Source organism: Opisthorchis viverrini (assembly GCF_000715545.1).
Source record: "Opisthorchis viverrini unplaced genomic scaffold opera_v5_114, whole genome shotgun sequence".
Classification (NCBI taxonomy): domain Eukaryota; kingdom Metazoa; phylum Platyhelminthes; class Trematoda; order Opisthorchiida; family Opisthorchiidae; genus Opisthorchis; species Opisthorchis viverrini.
Window position 1 is genome coordinate 1,351,491 of NW_008751769.1, and position 21,526 is coordinate 1,373,016.

At 40.1% G+C, this 21,526-nt stretch overlaps 1 protein-coding gene across 1 annotated transcript in view; it reads left to right on the forward strand.

The window, feature by feature from the left end:
* T265_05802 (hypothetical protein) overlaps positions 1-21,526 on the forward strand; it is a gene marked incomplete at both ends in the record, with an annotated part of 45,700 nt that overhangs the window by 17,127 nt on the left and 7,047 nt on the right. The window contains one exon of the mRNA XM_009170896.1: positions 14,589-14,696. Within this exon, the coding sequence (XP_009169160.1) occupies positions 14,589-14,696 (108 nt within the window). The remainder of the gene's footprint in view (positions 1-14,588; positions 14,697-21,526) is intronic.

Consider the following 21,526-nt stretch of genomic DNA (forward strand, 5'->3'; position numbering starts at 1 on the left):
ATATATATATATATATATATATATATATACATATATATATATATATGGACACAACTACACTCCTTTTACGAAAATAAAGAGCTTTATTTTATTGCGTCATGACAACGTCATCATCTTAGCAACAGCATGTTGGTTCTCCTGATATTTTCTCGCACTTCGTGTAACGATGGATCCCTGCCCGATGGGTCTAAATGCCGTCTTCAATGGATTAGTGTCAGGAGAAGGTGAGTGGTTACATTGCAGTAAGTATTACCAAAGCTATTGTGTCTTCTCCTATTATATTGGTCTTCGCCCTAGGTTAGACTGCTTGTACATTGGTCTACAAAAGAATGCATGCCTATTTTCCGATGATACTGGTGAATTTGTGGATTTGACACCAAGTTTACCGGGCGAGGCGAGATTCAAGTCAGTTTATGCCCACCTTGGTGCCAAGAATAAACTATCGTAGCAAGAAATACAATGACTTATTGTTACTGAAAAACACCATGTTCACACATTTTCTTGATGAGATAGTAAAAGATTTGGCGTTCCACATAGTGCACTCATGGGAGTATGCCCGGCCCTATATCCAACACTTTCAAAGGGACAAATTCCAGCACGTACCCTATCCAGTTCGCTGCTCGAGTCCTATAAAAAGTAGTGTTAATTCATCAACAACATTGTATTATGATAGGCTACGAAACTCTTGATAGATTATTCTCTTCCTAAAAGAGCTAGCTAGTGGTTTCCACTGGCAAGCACAGCAGCCCACAGTGTCACAGATTGATTGCCTTGTGAACAGTCAGTGTATTCTGAAAAGGTAAGCTAATCTGTCTGAATCACCCTAATTAACATCACTAAAGGTCACTTTCCAAGCAGTGTCAAGAGTTTTTCAGCTCTCATTTTCTATTTCATGAACTATTCACTACTACTTTGGGAAGCACAATCCAGTGGATTACAAACCCGAAACTCTAACAAACCTGAGCTGCCACCTGTAAAAGTTTTTCGGCTCAAGTTGAGCTTTCAATGTTTGGCGCATTCCCAATGACTGTGGGGGGTTAAGTTGGAGCATATATCCAAAACATAAGGCTTTGCACGCAACCAGTGTCATCTCATATTAATTCAGCTACAGTATGAAAACCAAGCCGCATTTGATGAGTACCATTCGGACAATGGGGTTCACTGTTGTCAGAGTTGCTCTTATGTTCCCTCTTCAAGAAAATTTGGGCTTTCAAGGGAATTTAACTACTTTTGGGTTGACGACAAATTGCAATTCGTCGTTTGGTTTAACCGGCGCAATAGATTTTAATAACTTGCGGAAGGTTTCTGATCTTCCACCTGATTATCACCCCATCTGACGTGGATCTGAGCAACACTAACGTCAAATTTCGCCTCATGAAAACAAGGTACTTTATTGCATTCCATTATAGGTCTACGGAGGTCATTTTGGCTATTTAGGGTGACATTGTGTTACTTTTTGTGACTAGTGGTTCTCTTGTCTACTTTCAACTAAAACGCACAGAGCACAATGCGGTGGGGACGTCATGTTTGGTCAAGAACCGGCCATATCGACCATATTTTAGGTCCTTGTTCATTTACAGCTGGAAACCATCCAAAAAGAACCTCCATTCTTTCGATTGTGAAATGTTTGCAAATATTCAGATGCGACTGCATTTAGTGCTTGGTTTTTCAGCGGAGTGAGAAGACCTAGTCTCAAGTGTTGATAAACGACTGAGACAGAGTGCTCCTTGTGGCTGCACAAAGACAACACGCCCATGCAAAATGGGGCCCAAATGCTTATTGACGGAAATGAAGCCGAATTCATGAGACCCTACTTGAAAGATCGCATGACTGCCCAACGGGCCGATAGATGGACACATTAGCTGATGAATCGGTTGACTCTTTGTTTGTTCAATCCTTTAGTTATCTGTCCCGTTAGCTAGTCCGTCATTTACTGACTCTGAGTAAGTTCCAGGTAAACTAGATATCATTGGGACCAATGAAATCACCGCAGCACGTGTTTCAAAACGTCAAAAATCATGGCAGCCATGACTGCTGTCAGATTAGTGCTTGGAGGTAAACCCAAAAAAAAAGAATTCACCGCTTAGCCACTTGCAAATCAACATTATTCTTATGTTAGGTGGCATTCAGCAAATGACACCGTTTGCTTACGAGGTTGGTACCGTGAAGTTGGTCGCGATATCCGAAACACTCAAGCAAAAGCTTTGCAGCAGAATGGAATAACTGTGTTGACCCAAGTGAACGGCTGCCTTGCTTGCTGTTCTAAACCATCACCGAATTACCAATCTCGGATCGTGCAACAACAGCTTAAGGCAGCCTGTAGACAACGATAACCCTAATATGATATTCGTCACGGGAGGGAGAAACATGAGCTAAAAGGCCGGGTTTGTCAACAACCTAACAAATACCAAAAGCCTTTCTGCCACTAGTCAGAGTTACTTTCCAGAGAAATGCACAAATGCCTAAATTACTTTCTACTACGCCAAAGCTCTAGACTTCAACCTAAAACCCAATGAACAATCAAAATTTGTCCAATTTGGTTTTGGAATTCGTACGATCTTGTAAGCTCATCGTTTTACTTGGTTGGGAAAAGGTGGTTTTGAAAGAGCAAACGAGTCTAAAGATTGGTTGGCCCTACATGTGGTAGCTCAAATGCTCAAGACTAAGCTTAATCAAGTTGGTAGATTTTCGGTCAGCTGTCTTTATGTGCGGAGTGTGTCTATCTCAAGGTGTCCTACTATCACAGTATAAGGTCAAGGTGTCTGTCAGTTTGGTCCGCGCTGGACTCTATAAATGAAGATTAATTAACCGTCAACAAGTCATACATTTTGTTTATTGGAACATTTTATTCTAGTCTTGTTTTTTTGCATGAATATTGCTACTCCTATGTTGCAAAAGTATACACTCATTGATGTGAACAAAAGTAGTACGACGTTATCCATCCTAGGTATTACAAGCATCTCTTCGCATACTCTCCAATCCACCTGTCACTGGTTTTCTAGTGAATAATCGCAAATAATAATCTCAAAAAACAGCCCTTGGTTCAACTTAATATTTTTTACAGAGAACAACACGTTTTACACTGAGATTAAGCAGTAATTAACCGTAGCGGAAGTGCGCTCAATTTAATGAGCGTTTCTTTTTAGCACACCCCAAAACACCACTGTAAATGTTTCTGTTCTGGCATTCTAATGCATTTAATATGGAAATATAAACTGCATGAAAGCTACTCGCAGCAGTCGGAAGTTAAAGTCATGTCCTTGCCACTAATTGCAACGCGCGGGACAGATTAAGTTTCCGTTGTTCGTAAAAAAACAACCTCAATTCCACCCCTGAAATACAGCTAACACAAATCATGGCGCAACCCACAAAAGGAAATTTATCCTTTTGATATTAAATGAATTGACAAAGGGAGATTTATCCAATGTTTAGTTGACAGCCACCGTGATGAACAGGGTAGATGAGCAGGTTGGCTCAGATGGAGTAACATGTTAGAGAATGTAAAGCTGAGGAGTAGAAATTAGATAGCATTCTAGTTCTTTGGTCAAACAAGGCGTTAGTTACCAGCCAGTAGAAAAACGCATATCCAAGTTTGTTTTTAGTCCCGATTGAACTGAAGTCACCTGGTCCTTAAATGCATTGCACTGACTTGTGTCGGTGGAAGTAGTATTTTTCTAAACTTGGTTAAATTTCTTTAAATTTCTGTCTATGTTTTACTTGTATGCCAATTTATTTCTAAATTTAAAGCTTCCAGTATTTTCATCCTGATGGAATTTAAAAATTGAAATCAATACCCCAAAACTATCTACCCTTTCATTATTGAGCGTCCCTCAGATGTCCTGCTAACATCTGGAGATATGATTATATCTCAGTGTAAAGCCGCAAACACTCACTTTTAGCTGTGTATCACTGGCTGAGAAAACCGATTTCTCGTGACCACATTTGAGGTGAATAATATATTGACAAAGAAGTACCCAAAAATACAAGGAATTCTTCATTAATCCAGTTAACTATTAGAGGCTTACATGGCCTTAATTCGTCCAGCATATCAGAAAGGAAAAAGCAGTGACGACACAGTATGCAATATGGAGATTTTACGCTAAATTTTGGGGTTGAAATCTGGTGAATGGGTGCAGCTGGATGCTGGAGCTTGTAAAATGCAATCATTCTAACGAGAATTTGAAATTTAGAAAGACAAATGGATCACTTAAGCGGTGCAGCGAATAAGAAAACACCATGCTTCTGTTGTCTTTAGTTTTTTATAGGATGCTTCTGATCTCCTTATTGAAAAATCCGAGTAAGATTAGTTGATACTTTTATTGCTAATCTAGTGTATAGTCTGTTTTGAAACTGCTCAAAGGCCACAATTTTCATTTTGCACTGAAGTGAATAAGTTCGCACAGTGTCATAAAAAACGTATATTCGTTCCTGCCCGCAGAAATACTGATTTAACGAGGCTCTCATGCGAAATAGAAATCTGTTTAGTTTGCCTTTGCTAACAACAGCTATCCACTTATTTGCACGTTCCAATCATTGTGTAGCAGCCAAGTAGGGGTTACGTGAGAAAATCTGTCACAGATGTGTCGCTTCCTGAGATCTTCCGGTATCTGATGCAACTCTGATCAAAATGTGTTCCCATCCATCTGATCCGGATGTGCCATACTGAATACACTGCTAATTTGCTCTGAAAATCGGACTATCGTTCCTTCCTAAATGATATAGACTTTCATCATAAAAGCTTGAAGCCTGTGACCAAGCCCATTTTATGGGACGCTACTGAATGGAAAAACAACTAAGAGGATAAAAAATCAAATCTTTACACTCTGTTAGAATTTTTTTCAAAATCCTTAAGAAATTAGTGGAAGTATACTAAGAAGGCAACTGGTGTTTCTGGATTAAATAAGGTTATTTCCTTTTTCGTGTTTGGTTTGGTGATCTGCAACAACAGCTTCTGCAGAATAGGCACTCAATAAACAAGTTTAGAAATCCGATTCCTGGAGTTCAAGGTTTTTGACCGTGTGTTTTTTGTAGTGGTAACAAAGCTTACCGTAGTTAGGGCATAGTCTGCTACATTTCAGTTAATTGTGGGTAGTAAGAATCTCAGATGGTTGACAGTTTTCTGTCAGTGAACGAAGTACACATAAATCGATCTTCCAAGCATCAACTCCGGATTACGTGCAATAGATCCCCACTGAAGGAAGCAGGTGAATAAAATTGGATTAAATTGGCATTCAAGGAACTTACAATTTTACTGGTCTGTTTTAACAAATGCAGTGGTTATGCTAGCTACACGTATATTCTAAACCGCAGTTATCCCCATTTCGAACCTCCCACAGGTGAACATTATTTCGAACTTGAAACCTCCCTCAAAATCATCTCACTGTTTGAGATTGATGGTTTTCAACCATCAGCACCTTGATTAATTAATTTTGCACCTAAAAACCCGTTTTTCGGAATGGGAGTAATGAAAGTATGAGTCGTAAAAATCTTTCAGGAAACCAGCGATCCTGCACGGGTTTTCAGTATCTATGTTGCAATCTGAACCAAAAGTCTTGTCACATAAGTCAATGTATGGACAAAAACAAGACAGTCACTAAGTCACCGTTCAAACCATCGGGCCTACCAATGATTCTCATCACGTCTGTTTGTATGGACACGTGCCTCATGTGCGTAATATTGGAGCAGGTGCCGTGATCACGCTGTCATCACAAATGAGATTTAGCCATTCCGGAGTGTGACACAGCTAACAAGGCACCTACTGGTTAGCTCCCTCTGCAGTGTGACTCAACTTCAGTGTTCCTGTTTTTCTGAGGGGTAATAATCTCGGAATTGGGATGCTCTTCCGCTAAAACTGCCGAAATTGAACGAATATGCAAATTGTAGAGCAGTGGTTATCAGAGCTATGAATTTTCATCGTAAACTAGTCAAACGAACAAAAGTTGTCTGCTTGCGCAACAAACTTTTGTGAAATTCTCCTCGCTAATGAATATAAAGTAACGAATTAAATGCAGCGTTTAGCTTGTAAAGAACTTCTGCACTTACAACTCAACTGTATATCAACAACGTTCTTGCAATTGTTTTGCCGACTGACCAGGTGAAACAAAAATGGAACATTCTAGTACAGGACGTTTCCAAACACGTTTCCGAACTAATTGCTGTTACATTATTATCTAAAAAAATGCCTTGACACTGCTCCAGTCGTCCACCCTGTGGGGATAGTCACGTTCTACTTTGTAAGCCCACTTATTCAGATACGGCTCTGGTAGTCAACTCAACAGGATTTATGTCATCGCACTTGATGAATACAGAATAATTATGGAAAACAAGGTGAATCCAAAAGTGGCTAATGGCTATATTTGTCTTGGTCTTAACCGGGACAACGCCAAAGTTCCTGGATGTCTTACTTGGAAAGGGTTGCCAACTTAAAATGGCCTATGCGTCGATTTCTTAAGGGCAGTCATAACTGATTGTGTTTATTGGAAGATTTCAAATGACCTACTTGAATTTGAGCTGACGTGGTTGTTCGCTTCCTTGGAGAGCACTGTCAGCAGCACTCGATCAGATTATGGACACGTAGCTGCAGATTGATCCCAGAGATGTCTGCACTACAAAGTATTGATGAATAAACCTAGCAGAGCTCCGAAAGCCTATTCGTAAGTTGATCTGGCAGGACATCGGGTAATCAAGCGCCACTCAAACTCTGATGGCCAAACACGGGATAATGAAATTGGAGACAGCTTTACCCGTGTTTTTGAGTGTTCTTTTTGATCAAGTACTGTTTACTCACGGAAACGACCCATTCCTGTAAGTTGGAGGACGCCGAAGGATCTCCAACACTTCTTAGTAAATTCTAAATCTCTCTGTACAGTTTGCGGTGTGGTTTGTTTGGAACTAGGTACATCGAACAAGACTGGCCTCAATGGGCCACAATTGAGCGTTCATTTAACACGGATGGACTGGTGGTTTGGGGTGTATTAGACAAACACCATACCTACTGCAAAGCCAGACACTAGTTTTCCAATTACGAATCCTTCGATTTAATGGACACCTGGAACGCATGTGATATATCGGTACGGAAGAACCCGAAGACCTTTCACATCCATTTCCGCCAGAGGCCTTACAACATCACATTCCTTACCGTATTCTTATTCATGCGATGCGTAAGATTTAGTGATAAAAGTAGTTTATTCGGTCAAAGTGATTTGTCCTACGAGCTTCTTACAATAACGTCACCAGAGAGCTTCCTTCGAGATAATGTAACAAGCTAAATGTGAGCAAAATTTTCCATAACTCCCGGCTCTTCTCGTAAAATTTTAAAGGTGAGTTCAGAAACTTACTTCGGGAGCGTTCAATCACACTGTGTATTTGCAAATCATATGATGGTGGTCCGTATGCTCAAGAGTGTCCGTGTTTATATTCAAAGGTAAGAACAAGGTCGTCTGCATGCTCTAGGCTTACAGGGTTATCGCAAGAGAAATCTAAATACCAAGGTACTAAGTCCCAACATTATTCACCTTATTATTTCATCGAAGAGAAATTTGAGTGTAAAAGGATAGTAAAAATTCTTGCCGGACACTTTCGTTACACTTTTATGGTAGTAGACGCTATTATTCACCCAGCCGGCTTGTCTTGGCCGCTCTCTTCCCCTAAAATGAGTTTGATAGACACCAACGGGCAACCACACCACTACCCTTAAGCGAGGCAGGTATATTATTGGACAAGCAGTACGGTGAAGCTTTATAAGTGGATACACACAAACTCGTATGAAACTCACGGGATTGCCTTACACACCGCTCATTACCCTGTGAAATGCCGACAACCCGAATGGGAAGCAGCACGTGGCCGAATGAAGTGCTCTTTGACGTGTACAACCCAAATACCCAAATTAAACTCCTAAATAAATGTCAAACAGCATTGTGTGCTTCTTCACGACCGCCTATTATCTTGCACTAAGTTCAACTTTCCCTTCCAGAAATTACTTTCTCCCCTTTTTGGAGAGACGTGGCTAGGGCGCAAACTTTCATCGCCAGCATCGTTGGTACGCGTAAATCATTGAATGAGCGACAAATTACTTTAAAACATCCATTGTTTTTCAAAAGCCTGTTGATATTTTTTTGTCTACTTGCACAATTCAGGGATACCACTGAGCAGTATATGTGTCATGATATTTATGCGCTTCTCCAACAATCAATAATCAGCACCGATTGATCCGTGGACTAGCAGACGTTTGTGACTGAAATATGCAAATGATATTGTTGACCTTAACTCCGCACCGTGCACATCGTCTCACATCCCATACCACTAATTAAGTGCGTCCAAATTTGTTGGCCAATTTGCCAATAACTTATTTTGCAGATTCGAATAAAACGTTATATTTCCAACGGACTTCATTAGGTGTAGTTAAACGGAGACCAGGACTTTCTGATTTTGAACATACTGACAAATATGTTTACGCCATACATAGATAAATACTAGTAAATAAATCAGTTATTCATTCGAATCACTTCAAAAAATAAAATAATTCTGATAAGGATGCCACCGTCACTGTGATTCTACAGTATTCCGTGTATCATCCAACCCGAAAATAGAGAGTTTGTCTGCATACACAGGGGCCCATGCTAACAGAACGTTAAGTGAATAATTTTACTTCAGGACGAATGATATTTCTGGAAATCACCGAACTGAAAACATGGTCATGGATCATTTACAATAAACAAGTTAACATATTTTCCCCAAAACCCGTTACCCTTTCAATCACCTACCTGAAAATTGTGGGACAAGCATACACAGAGTCCAACAGATGATATTTCTAAAGTCCATATTCCTCAATAAAAAAGTAAAGCGCGCATGTGACATGTTCCTTTCATCGAATGTTCGTAGCAGTTGCTTCTGTTACCACGATTGCTTGATGCCACAAGATTCAAGGAGACAACTCATACAATGTGTAAACACGTGTACGTTGTCCAGCGCTTGTTTCGGTAGCCCAATCACATCGTTTCCACCCATTCGACAGTTTTATGGGATTGTCTTGCTTAGTTCCTTAACGCTAATCGTAATAGTTGACTGCATGCTCGCCGTCGCGACAGTGTTGAAGCACAACTCGATTGCTTTGCTCAAATATTATTGGCTCAAAACTAACTAATCAAATTCATGCTCCAAAAGCTTGAGTTCCTAAAGAACGTTGTCGAAAGCCTGCCGTCCAATTTGATTTCTAATTTAGGCGAATAAAATCATTCAGAATGTATGGTACTGTGTCATAATACGCATATTTATGAGAAAGAGGGAATTTTCTGCCCGTACTCCATATCTGTGAACGTTCTTGATGATATTTCAGGTGCGTTCTACAATATTTAGTGGGTTTTCAAAATCCTCAAACACTCATTCCCGCCTTTGGCTACCGAATACATGTAGTTATTTTCGGTCCTCTGCATAAAATGAGGCGTTCGTGATCTGGATCACTCACTGAATCATCAAACGCTACGTGTATCATTTCCAGTCAGCCGGGGGCATGATAATTTAACCCATGTTACATCTGTTTGAACAAAGTGCGTGACCTGAATCTGCATTTGAACAGTGCGGAAGAACATTTGCATTTTAACAACAGGGTAGTTAACAACATCGCCCAAGGGAGCAGAGTGATTTCTGAGTGAAGGTAAAATTGCAATGGAAAATGTGTTGCAAAATCGTGTTGTAAATTAAATGACTTCAATTAGGCCATGTACATTCATCATTGTGATCATGATGTTGATGTTTATTAAATATAAATAAATTTGTTGCAAGCCATGATTATAAACGTGATCAATTAATGGCAGAAAATATTTGTTTGCCAACTGCATTAAAAGTAGCGATGTAGTGAAGTCAATCTCTCGATTGTGGTCTTCTTGAACTACATGTGCTCCATGAGGGGTGCCTCGTTTTTCAGTTGCTACGACATTCGAGAAACCGTAATGTATTTTCTTCAAGCAACATTATCGTAAAACTCTTGAACACCCTTTGACAGCCAATAACCGCTTCCACTCCTCTTACAGCTTTTCAAATGCGTGTAGTTCTCAGGATTTTGTCAACATGGTGTTCTACTAGGAAGTCAGTATGCATGTGGTTAGCGGAATGAGTGCATTTCGCAAGCCTGAGTAAAATTGGATGTATAGGTAGAACCACTTATGCGTGAATAGCTTCAACAAAAGTCAAACCGGTAGACGGCTGCAGGAAGATTTTCATAAATCTTGACAGTGTTATGTCCTATGACTGTTTTACTGATAGAGACGCAAACCCAACTTTCACTATCAGTGACTTACCCTGGCCCCTCGATCATCTGCGGGCAGCCACTGAAAGCTTTTGGGGGCATGATCTGCTTATTAAAGTTTCACGTCTCAAGTCAAGCTCCATATGAATACAAATATTTCAGATACCAGCATTGGCATCAACAAGCCTTGAGGTGGAAAATGTAGCAAGTTATACGTTAAATGAGCCAGAGTGTTCGCCGGTAGTAGAATGATTTCCTATAAGGCGAGTGAAATGCAGGTTTAAAAGGACTCACTGGAGCTCAAAACCATTTTTGTACTTTCGAAAATCTCACCGCAGTTAAGATAAAATAAAGCAGCCACTAGCGACAGCTGTCATTTTTCGGTGTTTCAAGCATTCTCTCCTTTACATGAACCCTTGAAATCCTATTGTTTCATTCTGCAGGTTTTTACGTTCGTTCGGTCCGTGAGACGGACTGACATACATCTGACTCTCATCAATTAAATGATTAGGTGCTTACCCGCTGGCCATGGTAAGAATCCATCATAGAAATTATAGTGCCCCAGAAAACCTTGACATTGGTGGCAACCAGACAGAGTGAATCATAAGAAAATTCGTTCATGGAATGCGGTACGGCAACTCTAGTACTAGGTCAGACGCTCACAACATATTCACTCCTCACTGAAGAGTACTTGAACAATCTCAACTATCAGATTTACGTACCACATCTAGTGAAGTAGAACTTGTTGATCTGTTGAGTTGTAAAATGTCCGGCGGGTGTGCCAAATAGAAAATCTTGCACATCCAAATCTTAACAAAGATGGGAATTTTAGCATAACATTACAAAATTGTTCAAACCTGGTAGTTTGTGGGCACTCCCTGTATGCAATCATAACTACTTATGGTCACATCCTGTGGAAACTCAAAATTCCAATGTTCCACTAAAGTTGCTGCTTTTACTAACTTGATTACTGATGAGAGTGTGACTATTCTGGTGAAAAAAAGATGTACGCATAGTGTTCAAGGCCAGGCAGTTTTTCAACTGATGTGTGGGTGAAATCACGGTAAGTTACCGTTCTCTGTGGCGAGTTAAACTCCTCTCAAGTGGCCGCACAAATCCTTGTGTAAACAGTCTATTACATCGATTCGTTTTGCTTGTTGTAGCTCGCTAATCTTATTCCACCATCTGTTGTTCAATAATTTGTTTGTTATCGATAGTTGTGTAGGATAGCCGGTTGATTGCATGCTTGATGGTCACCAAGATACCACTCAACCTCCCCAGAGTCTTGAAATGCAAATGCATTTCGTTGGCTACTATGCTCATCCTTAATTTGTATGTGAATGAATTCAGTCGGCTGATTGCAGCGAATGCGATTTGGCCAAGATTTTATATTTTGAAAAGAAGTAAAAACGAGTGCAAACTGCCTGGAAAAACAAACAAATTATTTTGCTCTGATGTCTACCTTTAGATGACACATTTAATTTCCCAAAATCACGATATTTCAAGGGATTATGGGTTACTTTAGTGCCTCATATAAGGTGCCACTTGAGCATATGTGTACTGAAGGCAAAGGAGCTTTTATAGCTGGTGTGTAAATAATGTGTGTAGCATTTTGTTTTGGACTGAGAACAACAGCCTCCTAGAAGAAATCATGTCAGAAAGATCTCATGAAAGTTTCTTTACCGCCTATGTTCAGACCCACATGCTGGTATATTCAATATGGGATTACTGTATCCCATTTGGTGGAAAAATCTGAAGCCCACTTCCATAGGGTTTTGTCCGTATCAGCAAGTGTTCTTCAATGATGAATTCATCAGACCATATATAAGTTTATTCAAATACACTTAATACCATTTAATTACACGTATGTGGAGAACTAACGAAACGCTCGCTTGATGCCGTCTCTCGAAACAGTCATTGGAGTAGATTTGGAATCTTGGTAACGCTGAAATCAATTCAAACCATCGCATGGTTTTCGTAAAAAAAACACTACAAATCCAATTACATTCAAAAATATCACCTGTACTACTCGTAATGGGGCATTATTCGCAAAATAAGCACCTTCTTGTATGTCTGCCATGCAACGCTTCCTGGTGAACTCTAGCTAACTACACTAAAAAAAGCACTGGTCGTTGATAGTCATGATGAGAGTATAGGGGTTAGTATGGGGCTGAAATTTTAACATTTAGGTTGCTTGTTTGGTAAGGCAATAAGCAACCAGGTGAGTATCCATAAGTTTATTTCCAGGTCATATGTTTTATACACTTAAGCGCATAAATTCTTTACATGATCACAGTATGAAATCCTAGACTCGGAAAACCAACCTTCAAACCGACCTCCAGTTGTTTTTTGTGGCCACATTTTGCTTTCATGTAGGAGCGTAAAAATAATACAGACAGGTTTGAGTGGATCGGCAGTCTGAGGGGCAGTAAGCGGTCCATACATGGCCTTCATTTCCCTCTGTGGGTGTTTTGAATGATGAGCGCTTGTAGCATTGGTGACCTTCTTGTCGCAGCTAGAGAAAAGTCCTTCCTCTTTGAGTAACGGATTAGCCATAAATTCGTGTTCCTGCATATCTATATCTTTTATTAGGCTAACATTTCAAGTCCCGGATAAGGAAGCTACAAATATGTCATAATGATGCGACTTCAAAATAGGCTAACTCAAATAATAAACGTACCGAAAATAAAACACGAAGCATCCGGTTTCCTTGACAACGGTACTGGGATGGTCAAGAGATTTGGATAGCTAATGTCGAATTTCGTCTCCTTTATATATGCACAGCCGTAAAACTGCACACAGTATAGATATGAGATATGATTATACTAGGTCAAACACTAACTCTAAAGCAAATATGTACGTCATAAAGTCTATTTGAGGAAAAACGCATCCTATCCACAACGACTCAAAATCAGATGCCGGAATGGAAAATTCGGATACCTGTAGACTGAATTTACTTCCACAGGTGTTTTGTTTGCAGGGTCTCAACGTCATGTTTTCGGTAAATAGGTTGGGGGCACAATCTTACCGGTCTCAGATAAGCCTACTAAGCCAGTCCTAAACCCATCATGGCTTATCAGTTCAAATCACTGCATAACAAAATCTTCCATGTTCTCTGGTAACGTTCTTGAAGCTGTATCTACGATTGACAAATAGAAAACGATAGCTGCATTATCTCGTCAAGATAAGTTGAAAGATGACGACGAAAGTGCAGACCTTGATTAGTGGCACTGATCCCAGTGGAACTGATAACTTCCAATGAATTGGATGTTCTTTCAGCCAACTCTGGGAAGTTACTTTAGTGCATATGAAACTTCTTGTTCAGTTTATTTTCCAAAAATCACTGAAATCGTTCTTCGCACTTATCATGTTTACTTGGATGTAGTTTCATGCGGATGGCCTGTGACAAAATAAGAAATGGTCTAGTGGAAAGTAAGGTGTTTAATTTTTATGTTACGTATACCAATAAAACAAATGCGATGAAAATTTCTCCCTAAACGAATATTAAGTAATACTCAGCCCTTTTCAACACACATTCTGTGACCTCTCCCTTTACTTCACTGAAATGTTCTTACAATAAATGTGTGAGCAAATCTAAATTTCACGCCAGCTACCCTCAAAGGACTTCAGATTATCTTAGTCAAAATTGTTCTTCGGCTTGTTTGAGAAAGCCTTGAAAAATCATGAGGTCTACTTTGCCCATTTTATCGGAAAAAATAAGGAGTTAAGCTATTTTGTCAAGCAAAAGCTTCACCCACCCATCCTAGCTTCACAGAGTTGGACAACCTCCTAAGGGGAGAATCTAGTTCCGCTGATAATAACATCTGGATATTCATCATTTTAAAGATCTTAACGGAAAATTAGCTCTGGCGATTCTTGTAGTCACAGTAAAGGCCTATTCATTCCTTTATTTACCTGTTCAGAAAGTTTAGACCCAATGTTTGAAAGAAGGTAGTGATCATTAAAGGTTAAAATAGTTTATGCTGAAATCATAGCAAGTTAAGTCCCATTCGGCCGCATTGTTTTCACGACAAGAGACACCTATGACCCAACTCATTGAGAGTTTTGAATTGTGGAATTGGGAGGAAAAATAATGCGACATCAATCGTACAATGGTTGGTTTCACTGCATGTTGTTCTCTAGAACCTCACACAAACGATTTTGAACTTACGAATGAAGAACCGATCGGCTTGCACCCTCTTCACCACTCTCATTACATCGCTCTCAATAAACAGGTTTCCTAATAACTGAAAAGCCCAAAAGGATGCTTCTAATTTTGCGTCTCAGCCAACTGCTCACCAGTTAGCTTAAAATATATATTTCACTGTTCTTTTTTAATTATTAGAGCTGGTCCAACTTCAAGTATGTGAAGTTATGCTGACATACTCGGCATCTGTAACCTCCGGGGATCATCTTGTTTACTCCGCCTTGTTTACCACAAAGCTAGTTGATGGTACGTTTCAGTCAATGGGGTCAACAGTGACATAGGGCCAATTTTTTCGCATGCGGTCAGTCTAAACACTTATAGTTCCCAATATGCGTAAATCTAGTCGCTGGTCACACATATTATAGGCATTTTTGAGGCGGAATAATCTTGCATTGGATGTTGGTCCCTTCACAGGAATGTCGCGATCGGAGTGCCTCATCATCGGCTCCCAACTGAGAAGAGAATTAACTGCATTGCATCACACTGAAGGGTTTGCCTCATCGGATATAATGTTTCAGGTACGTCCAGAGGTTGATAACGGATTAACACGTTCTCCCTGTATGTCACATTTAGGGAAGTCAAAGGTTAACATATAGAGAGTTGAGCCCTGCTGGTTACTTTAAGTAGGCGAATAGTGTTAGTGCGTTTTTTACACGCTTTACACCGTCTCATTAGCATAAGCTGATGTGAACAGAAGGAAGACTTTTAAAACTTACCCAACTAAGGCACAGTCCAAATGTTCTTAACTAGGCTTAGATCTATGGGAGTATTTAAAAAACTGTCAGACCATTTTCTGGAATTTTACCGAGTATAACCTGGCCATAATATCAGTCTCTCTAAAACGCCCGTGTATCCTTTTCTTTTCTTTTTACAACTGGTTTTATGCTCAACGCCTTTAGCTAATGCTAGTCTATCACAGTATTTTTTGCCACATCGGTTGGGACCTGATGTGTACAATATATCCGGAAATTCATGGTTACTTTAAAAATGACTTGGGCCATCTCATTTTTACTCAGTAATCGAAACGTTCTGTAAAACAAATCAGTTTCCGGTTAACTCCTACAATAACCATGCAGACCCAGGGCTCCGCGGGTGGCCATTTCATGTTTCTCATTGGACCAAATGGAAACATCCGGAATGCTTGTAATTTCCACCGTGAGTGATCAAGCCTATGCCACTACACAAGTTTTTTCACGTGGATTGTGACAACCGCATGTGACAACCGTCAAAAACGTAGCTTGTCCAGAAAAACGAATAAAATTTGTATCACAAACTTGATCTTATTTGTAATTTCCAATTTACGGTAATAACTCACCACGCACTATCTGGCAAAATACGACAGTACCCACAAAAATGTAAGCTAACAAACGTAAGTAAAATAAATTAACTGGCCAACAAATAAGCTATCACACCATTAAACTGATCGTAGTCAGTCTCCCCACTCTTTAAAATTATTCAAAACGACATTCAAAATTGCCATTTGTGTACAAAATTATTCGTATCGATAGCCAAAGAACAAAGCCTCACCCACACTAATAAAATACCGTTATTAGTTCTGTCTGGTGCTCCGAAATCCCTTTTATGACGCCGTCATTTTGGAAGCAAAATAGATGAAAATGGACATGTTTCAAGCTGTATGCAGTGTAGCCTACAGCTACTTCAACTTCAAAATTCGTAAAAACACAAAAAGATATAAGGTTTCCAATTTTGAGTCACTTAAGCAACGTGATCCGGAGTAAATTAGCAGTTAGGGAAATTTACATTTTATTAGGTGTATTCCGGTAATTCACGCCTTTTCGTTAATGGCGGTACGTCAGGTCGTAGAAAAATATTCAGCTTAGGTAGCACCGGCTACCCGTTCAGCGTGATTAACCCATTCTCAAAAGGCATTGACTTTCGGGATCTCTCACTATCCAGTTTACCAATAACCTTGTATTTTCGGGAGACGATCGACAATTTTACTTCAGTTGAGTTTTTGAAACTTCGGTAATCTGTTAAGCGTGACAAATTTTATTAATTATGCAAAACCTGCCCATTGTTTTTTATCCCAAAGCTTGTACCCGTATGCCCCCCACGATATCATCCAATGCTGGTCGTATTTTCATTAATGCGTACAAAATATGCAGGCTCCTAGTCGTGAATGACTGCCTAACTGATCCACCCTGTGGTTTTTTGCATAACATAGATTAGGTCCTCACTGAAATATCGTTTGAATCCGTTTCAGGCTAATAAGTATCAAAATACTTATTCATTCAAGGTCACCGAGTACAAGCTCCGCAGACCCGCTAGCGAAAGAAGAAGAAGGAATTTATAACGAAGTGCAGCATAGCTGTCACAGTGCACTCATCATACACCCACTTGTCGAGTGTCAGAACATTCCGCTTGAACGTATAGGTCATGGGCCCCAGGCGAGGGATTAAGTTTCCACATAACAAAATGAACCTAACTGTCGACTTGTACAACCCGGTAGACAGCATTTGAAATGACAAACGCACCATGTCTAACCGCATCGCAGAAGCCAAGTGGTGAGGTTTCTCTTACACTCTTAAATAAAACTCATATGCCACACGTAATTCAGCCAGCCAATCAGCTGCTATTCCGGAATTTAATGAATTTCAATTCGAAATTTTTGGTAGTCTGTCTCAGCGGACTTAATTTTGTTTATATGATACTGACTGAATCATAGTCGGGTTCCACTGGGGTTTGCACTGTTCAAATGTACATAGTCTGACAAGCGAACATTCCATTGTCATAGCAAACCCTACCATTAGAAAACGACAGGACTTCTGTGGAGCAGGCCAACCTCATTTGGGCATACCCACATCACAAGTACGTTGTAATTGCTTTAACACCCGAAATTCCATACTTCGCATTTACATTTGGATTAGGCTGTTTAGTTTCTTCACCAGATTAGATAATTATGGTTTAATGATTAAGAGCTTACGTATACGTTCTTTCGATCCCAGGCTGATGTAACCCAGCAGTGTTTCCATCATACTTCTGGATTTCTGGATGGTTTCATATTTGCCGGAGTACAAAGTTGCTGAAAATCCGTTACAGAAGACTATGAACACATGCACCCTGTAATGAAATATGACGTCAATTTCTCTCCATCAGTATTCGCCTGTTGGTTTAGTCGCCTGTTCGTTTGGTCGATTAGAGGGAATTCGTTCCGCTTTGTGATAATCATTATGTGTTTCCAACTGAATAATTAATAAAAGGATTCGCTGGTTTAATTCCCACTAGACACTTGGTAAGCCATAATTTATTGAAATTATTGCCGCTGTTTAGTATTAGGTTTCAACCCGTAATAAAGTAAAAATATCAAGTTGATAATCAAATATTGTCACCATAAAACTAAACTGAAGATGTTAGGCTGTATGAACAAATGACTATCTATAATTAGTTATCTACAGATACGGTTCTTAGAGATCAGTTTCTCTGCTTAGTCACACACCAACAAGATTCACCTTACACACTTTAAGCGAACGGCCAGACACGGACAGTTGCACTATCGAATTTAAACAAACTATGTTTAATATGAAATGTGTGCGCATCACAGTACTGTGAGTAGAGACCTCTCGGTTAAACTATACTAATTTACGAATATCAAGTTGAGTTCAGAGAGACTTTTCGTGGTCCAAAGTTTTGAAGTTTTCGAACTTTGCAACAGTATAATGGAGCTGAAACAATCTTCCGTTTGACACTATCTCAAACGGGATTGGAAATTTCTTCGTCTTTTCCCCATTTAAGTTAGCGCTTACATGTTTCTTTGTGTAACTAAAGGACAAGTTTTCATGTTATTGGCATAGGTGTCAGCTTAGTACTGTTTTGAATGAGATCAGGTGATCATCAAAAAGAGCCGATTACTCACTGAAGTCTGAGCAGCTGCTCTGTACCCACAATTCACCCTTCCACGAAGTCCGCCTCGCCTGATACCGATACAGTGGCGCATGTTGAGGGAGAGTTGGTACCACTAACATACTTACCCATACGTTGTCTGATCTTCCGGGCCTGCTCTGACCTGATCTGTCGCGGTTTCCGTGTGATCACACCGCCAGTCAGACTCACGAGATTGACCTCAGACCACAACCCTTGCTACTGAACTAGCATTCCGCTTGCCATTGTGTGGTGTGAAGACCTTGATACTGTGCTGTCCCGGTCATTGACATACTTGCGAACTTTTCGACGTCAAGAATGTAAACAATTGATGTTCACTGTGTAAATCCACTCAACTGTGTAAAGAGTACCGCAGAATTGTGAATCCAGGTCGTCCTTTTGCTATTTATTATTCTCGGACCTGCGTGTGACAAAAGTTCGGTATGAAGGACCCCATTAATTTCAATACATGAAAAATTCTCCCCATTTTTTTGGGTTTAAATATATTTCAGCACCTGTAGACAAAGTGGTTTCAGGATGAATGCCATATTAGGTTTATCGATGACAGTCAGACTTGTGACGAGTGAACAACCAGCGAATAGTTGGCAATAGTATGTCAATCTGGAACCCGATAATTTGAGCTTAGCGTGTTGTGGCGTAGTGTTGATTAATGTATTCACTGAGTAGGAACATCAAGGAAATCTTTCTTCAGGTGACTGTGAAGGCCCACAATAATTCTGTGAACTTGTGTCAATCTGCATACGATAACAAGTGAAGTCAACCAATATGAACAACGACGAAAACACTATTAACAGATAAACCAACTAACTACGCTCCTGGACGACGATTCTGGACAGACTTTAGCAGACTCTTTACAGCAGCCAATCAATTTGCAAGCATCGCCTGTTATTCCAGTCGGGACTGTCCTTTCATTGAAGTCAGTCTATTCCTGAAAGTCTAGAATCACCATAGAGTTGCCTCATCCTTCCTGAGTATCACCAGCAGTGCGCATCTCACCACCGTTTAGTTATTCAAAATCATTTAACACGTGACGAAGCATTGTGAATCGCCTAACTGAGGTATGAGTCGCGCTACATCCTTTCTAAGTGTGAGTTGGTTGCATTGATGATCAGCCGTGCATTGCCGAACAATATAGTCATCATCTACGAACCTAAAAGTCGCGGTTTGAAATCGCTCTACAGATTTGTGATTATTCCCGGTGAGGATGGAACAGTACCTTTTGTCTTTTCGGCTGAATTCGGTTCACTGCTCTTACAGAACGACTATTCGCTCGGAATTTTCAAGTATCCTCATACCATTTTCGGATCTCATAAATGCAAATGGTCAGCGTCATGTGAATTACCAATATTGGCTGTCTACACTTTCTCTGTTTCAATATACTATTAAGACAAACCCGAGTATGTAGCCACATCCAGACAGTATAATGTATCACATACCCTAGTGATCAGCATTTCTGTATACACGTCAGGCTTACCCATACCGTTGCGATGTGGCAAGATAACCACAACTCAACTAATGCGCTGCTATCAAGCTGGCGCACTTAGAATTGAAGACAACATGGAAACTTTACCTAGCTGGCTGACCTAGGTGGAATTCCTGCGAAAGTCCCATGTTTCAAATTCACAGGCACTAGCTAAGTACAAACACAGTGCCTACTTGGTAACACGTCAGTCAAATCCAGCCGCAACTGATCGCAATAGGATCCTTATCCGCAAGTCTTCGTCTTTTCCAAACTATGAGCACATCCACAAAAACCTGTTTTAATGGTATGAAATCAAACAGCAAAAATTTCGGTATCCCTCCTGAACCCCACTGGACAAGGCCTTTCTCAAACTTCGCTTTCGGTTAGCATTATGATATGATTTTGTCTCTGAAAATCCACGCAAATGTGGGCCACTGGATCCACTCTTGTGGCCCTAACACACAGTGAAATCTCTTGGGAGAAGTCGCTCCAATTTTGGTCAATGTTCTGTCCGCATGGTTGGGAATATAGCTTGGGCGGTTTACTAACCTTACCATGCATCATTTTACGCATGCACAATGCACACTCCATGTATTCAGATACACTGAGTGTATTTGTTCCTTTCTCACCGTCATTCGCGTGCATGCATCCCACATCCACTTGACGTAGCTTCCTAGTAATGATGTTAAAAATGAACCTCAACACCAAAAAACTGAGAAAGTATGTAGTGAACGGAGATGGAGGATCTCACTTCAATAGGAGATAAGAACTATCCCGTAGGGAATAAAGAATTCCATATTACTGACGATATTGTTTTTCATATTGAATTTATTTTATCCTAAACCTCTGTGACACGTCTTTTCGTTTAGGAGAGCAGAGTCGGTGACTTGGGTCTTTTAAACGAATTATGATCCGGGTGGAAGATAAAATTATTTTTAGCATCGCTGTTTAAACCACTCACAAACGCATCTATACTCGAAGCAATGAAACTTCCGATGTGCGACGAAATTTGTGGTCAGTGTGAGCATTCCCATGTTACTTACCTATCGATCTCGCTTGGGATTTGATGATAAAGTAGTCACGAACATCATGAAGCGCGTCTACCTTACTCTCACCAACCCATGCGTGTAGATAATCACGGCTCCACTTTCCTCATGCTAAACAACCCAGTTTCCTACTGATGCTGTTCTACGTAAACCCATAACTGCGTAAAACTATCAAGGATGATTTAAAATTTTCTGTTTGATTGAGTAGTAAATGAGATCACGTTTTCTCACCATACGTACCGACAGAAGTTTAGCTGATATCACCGCAAAGATTCAATAAAGCGAGTCCTGTCAATAAGGAACCTCCAAAAGAAGGGAAGGAATTCGACCATTTTTGATTTTTCGTGGATTGAATTGTGCAAGTTAATCGAGCGTGACATGACATTCCAGGCTGATAAACCAACTATAGTATTATTGGTTAACTCTTTCTAATGTGACCCTGGCCTTATTTAGCTTGCTAGGCAAAACGAGATAGACCGAGCTCTATTTACTAAAGGCCAATCTAGATAAGTGATGGGTAGCTTGAGGCCGACCACGTGTCATTATTCCGTGGAATGCAATCGGATTTTCGTACCTCCAGCTTTCAGGTGGAAATTTCCCGGTTCTTTTGGAAACCCAAGTTTGTGAGCCTTCTGAATTATTACGCTTGGTGTAACTTACAGAATATG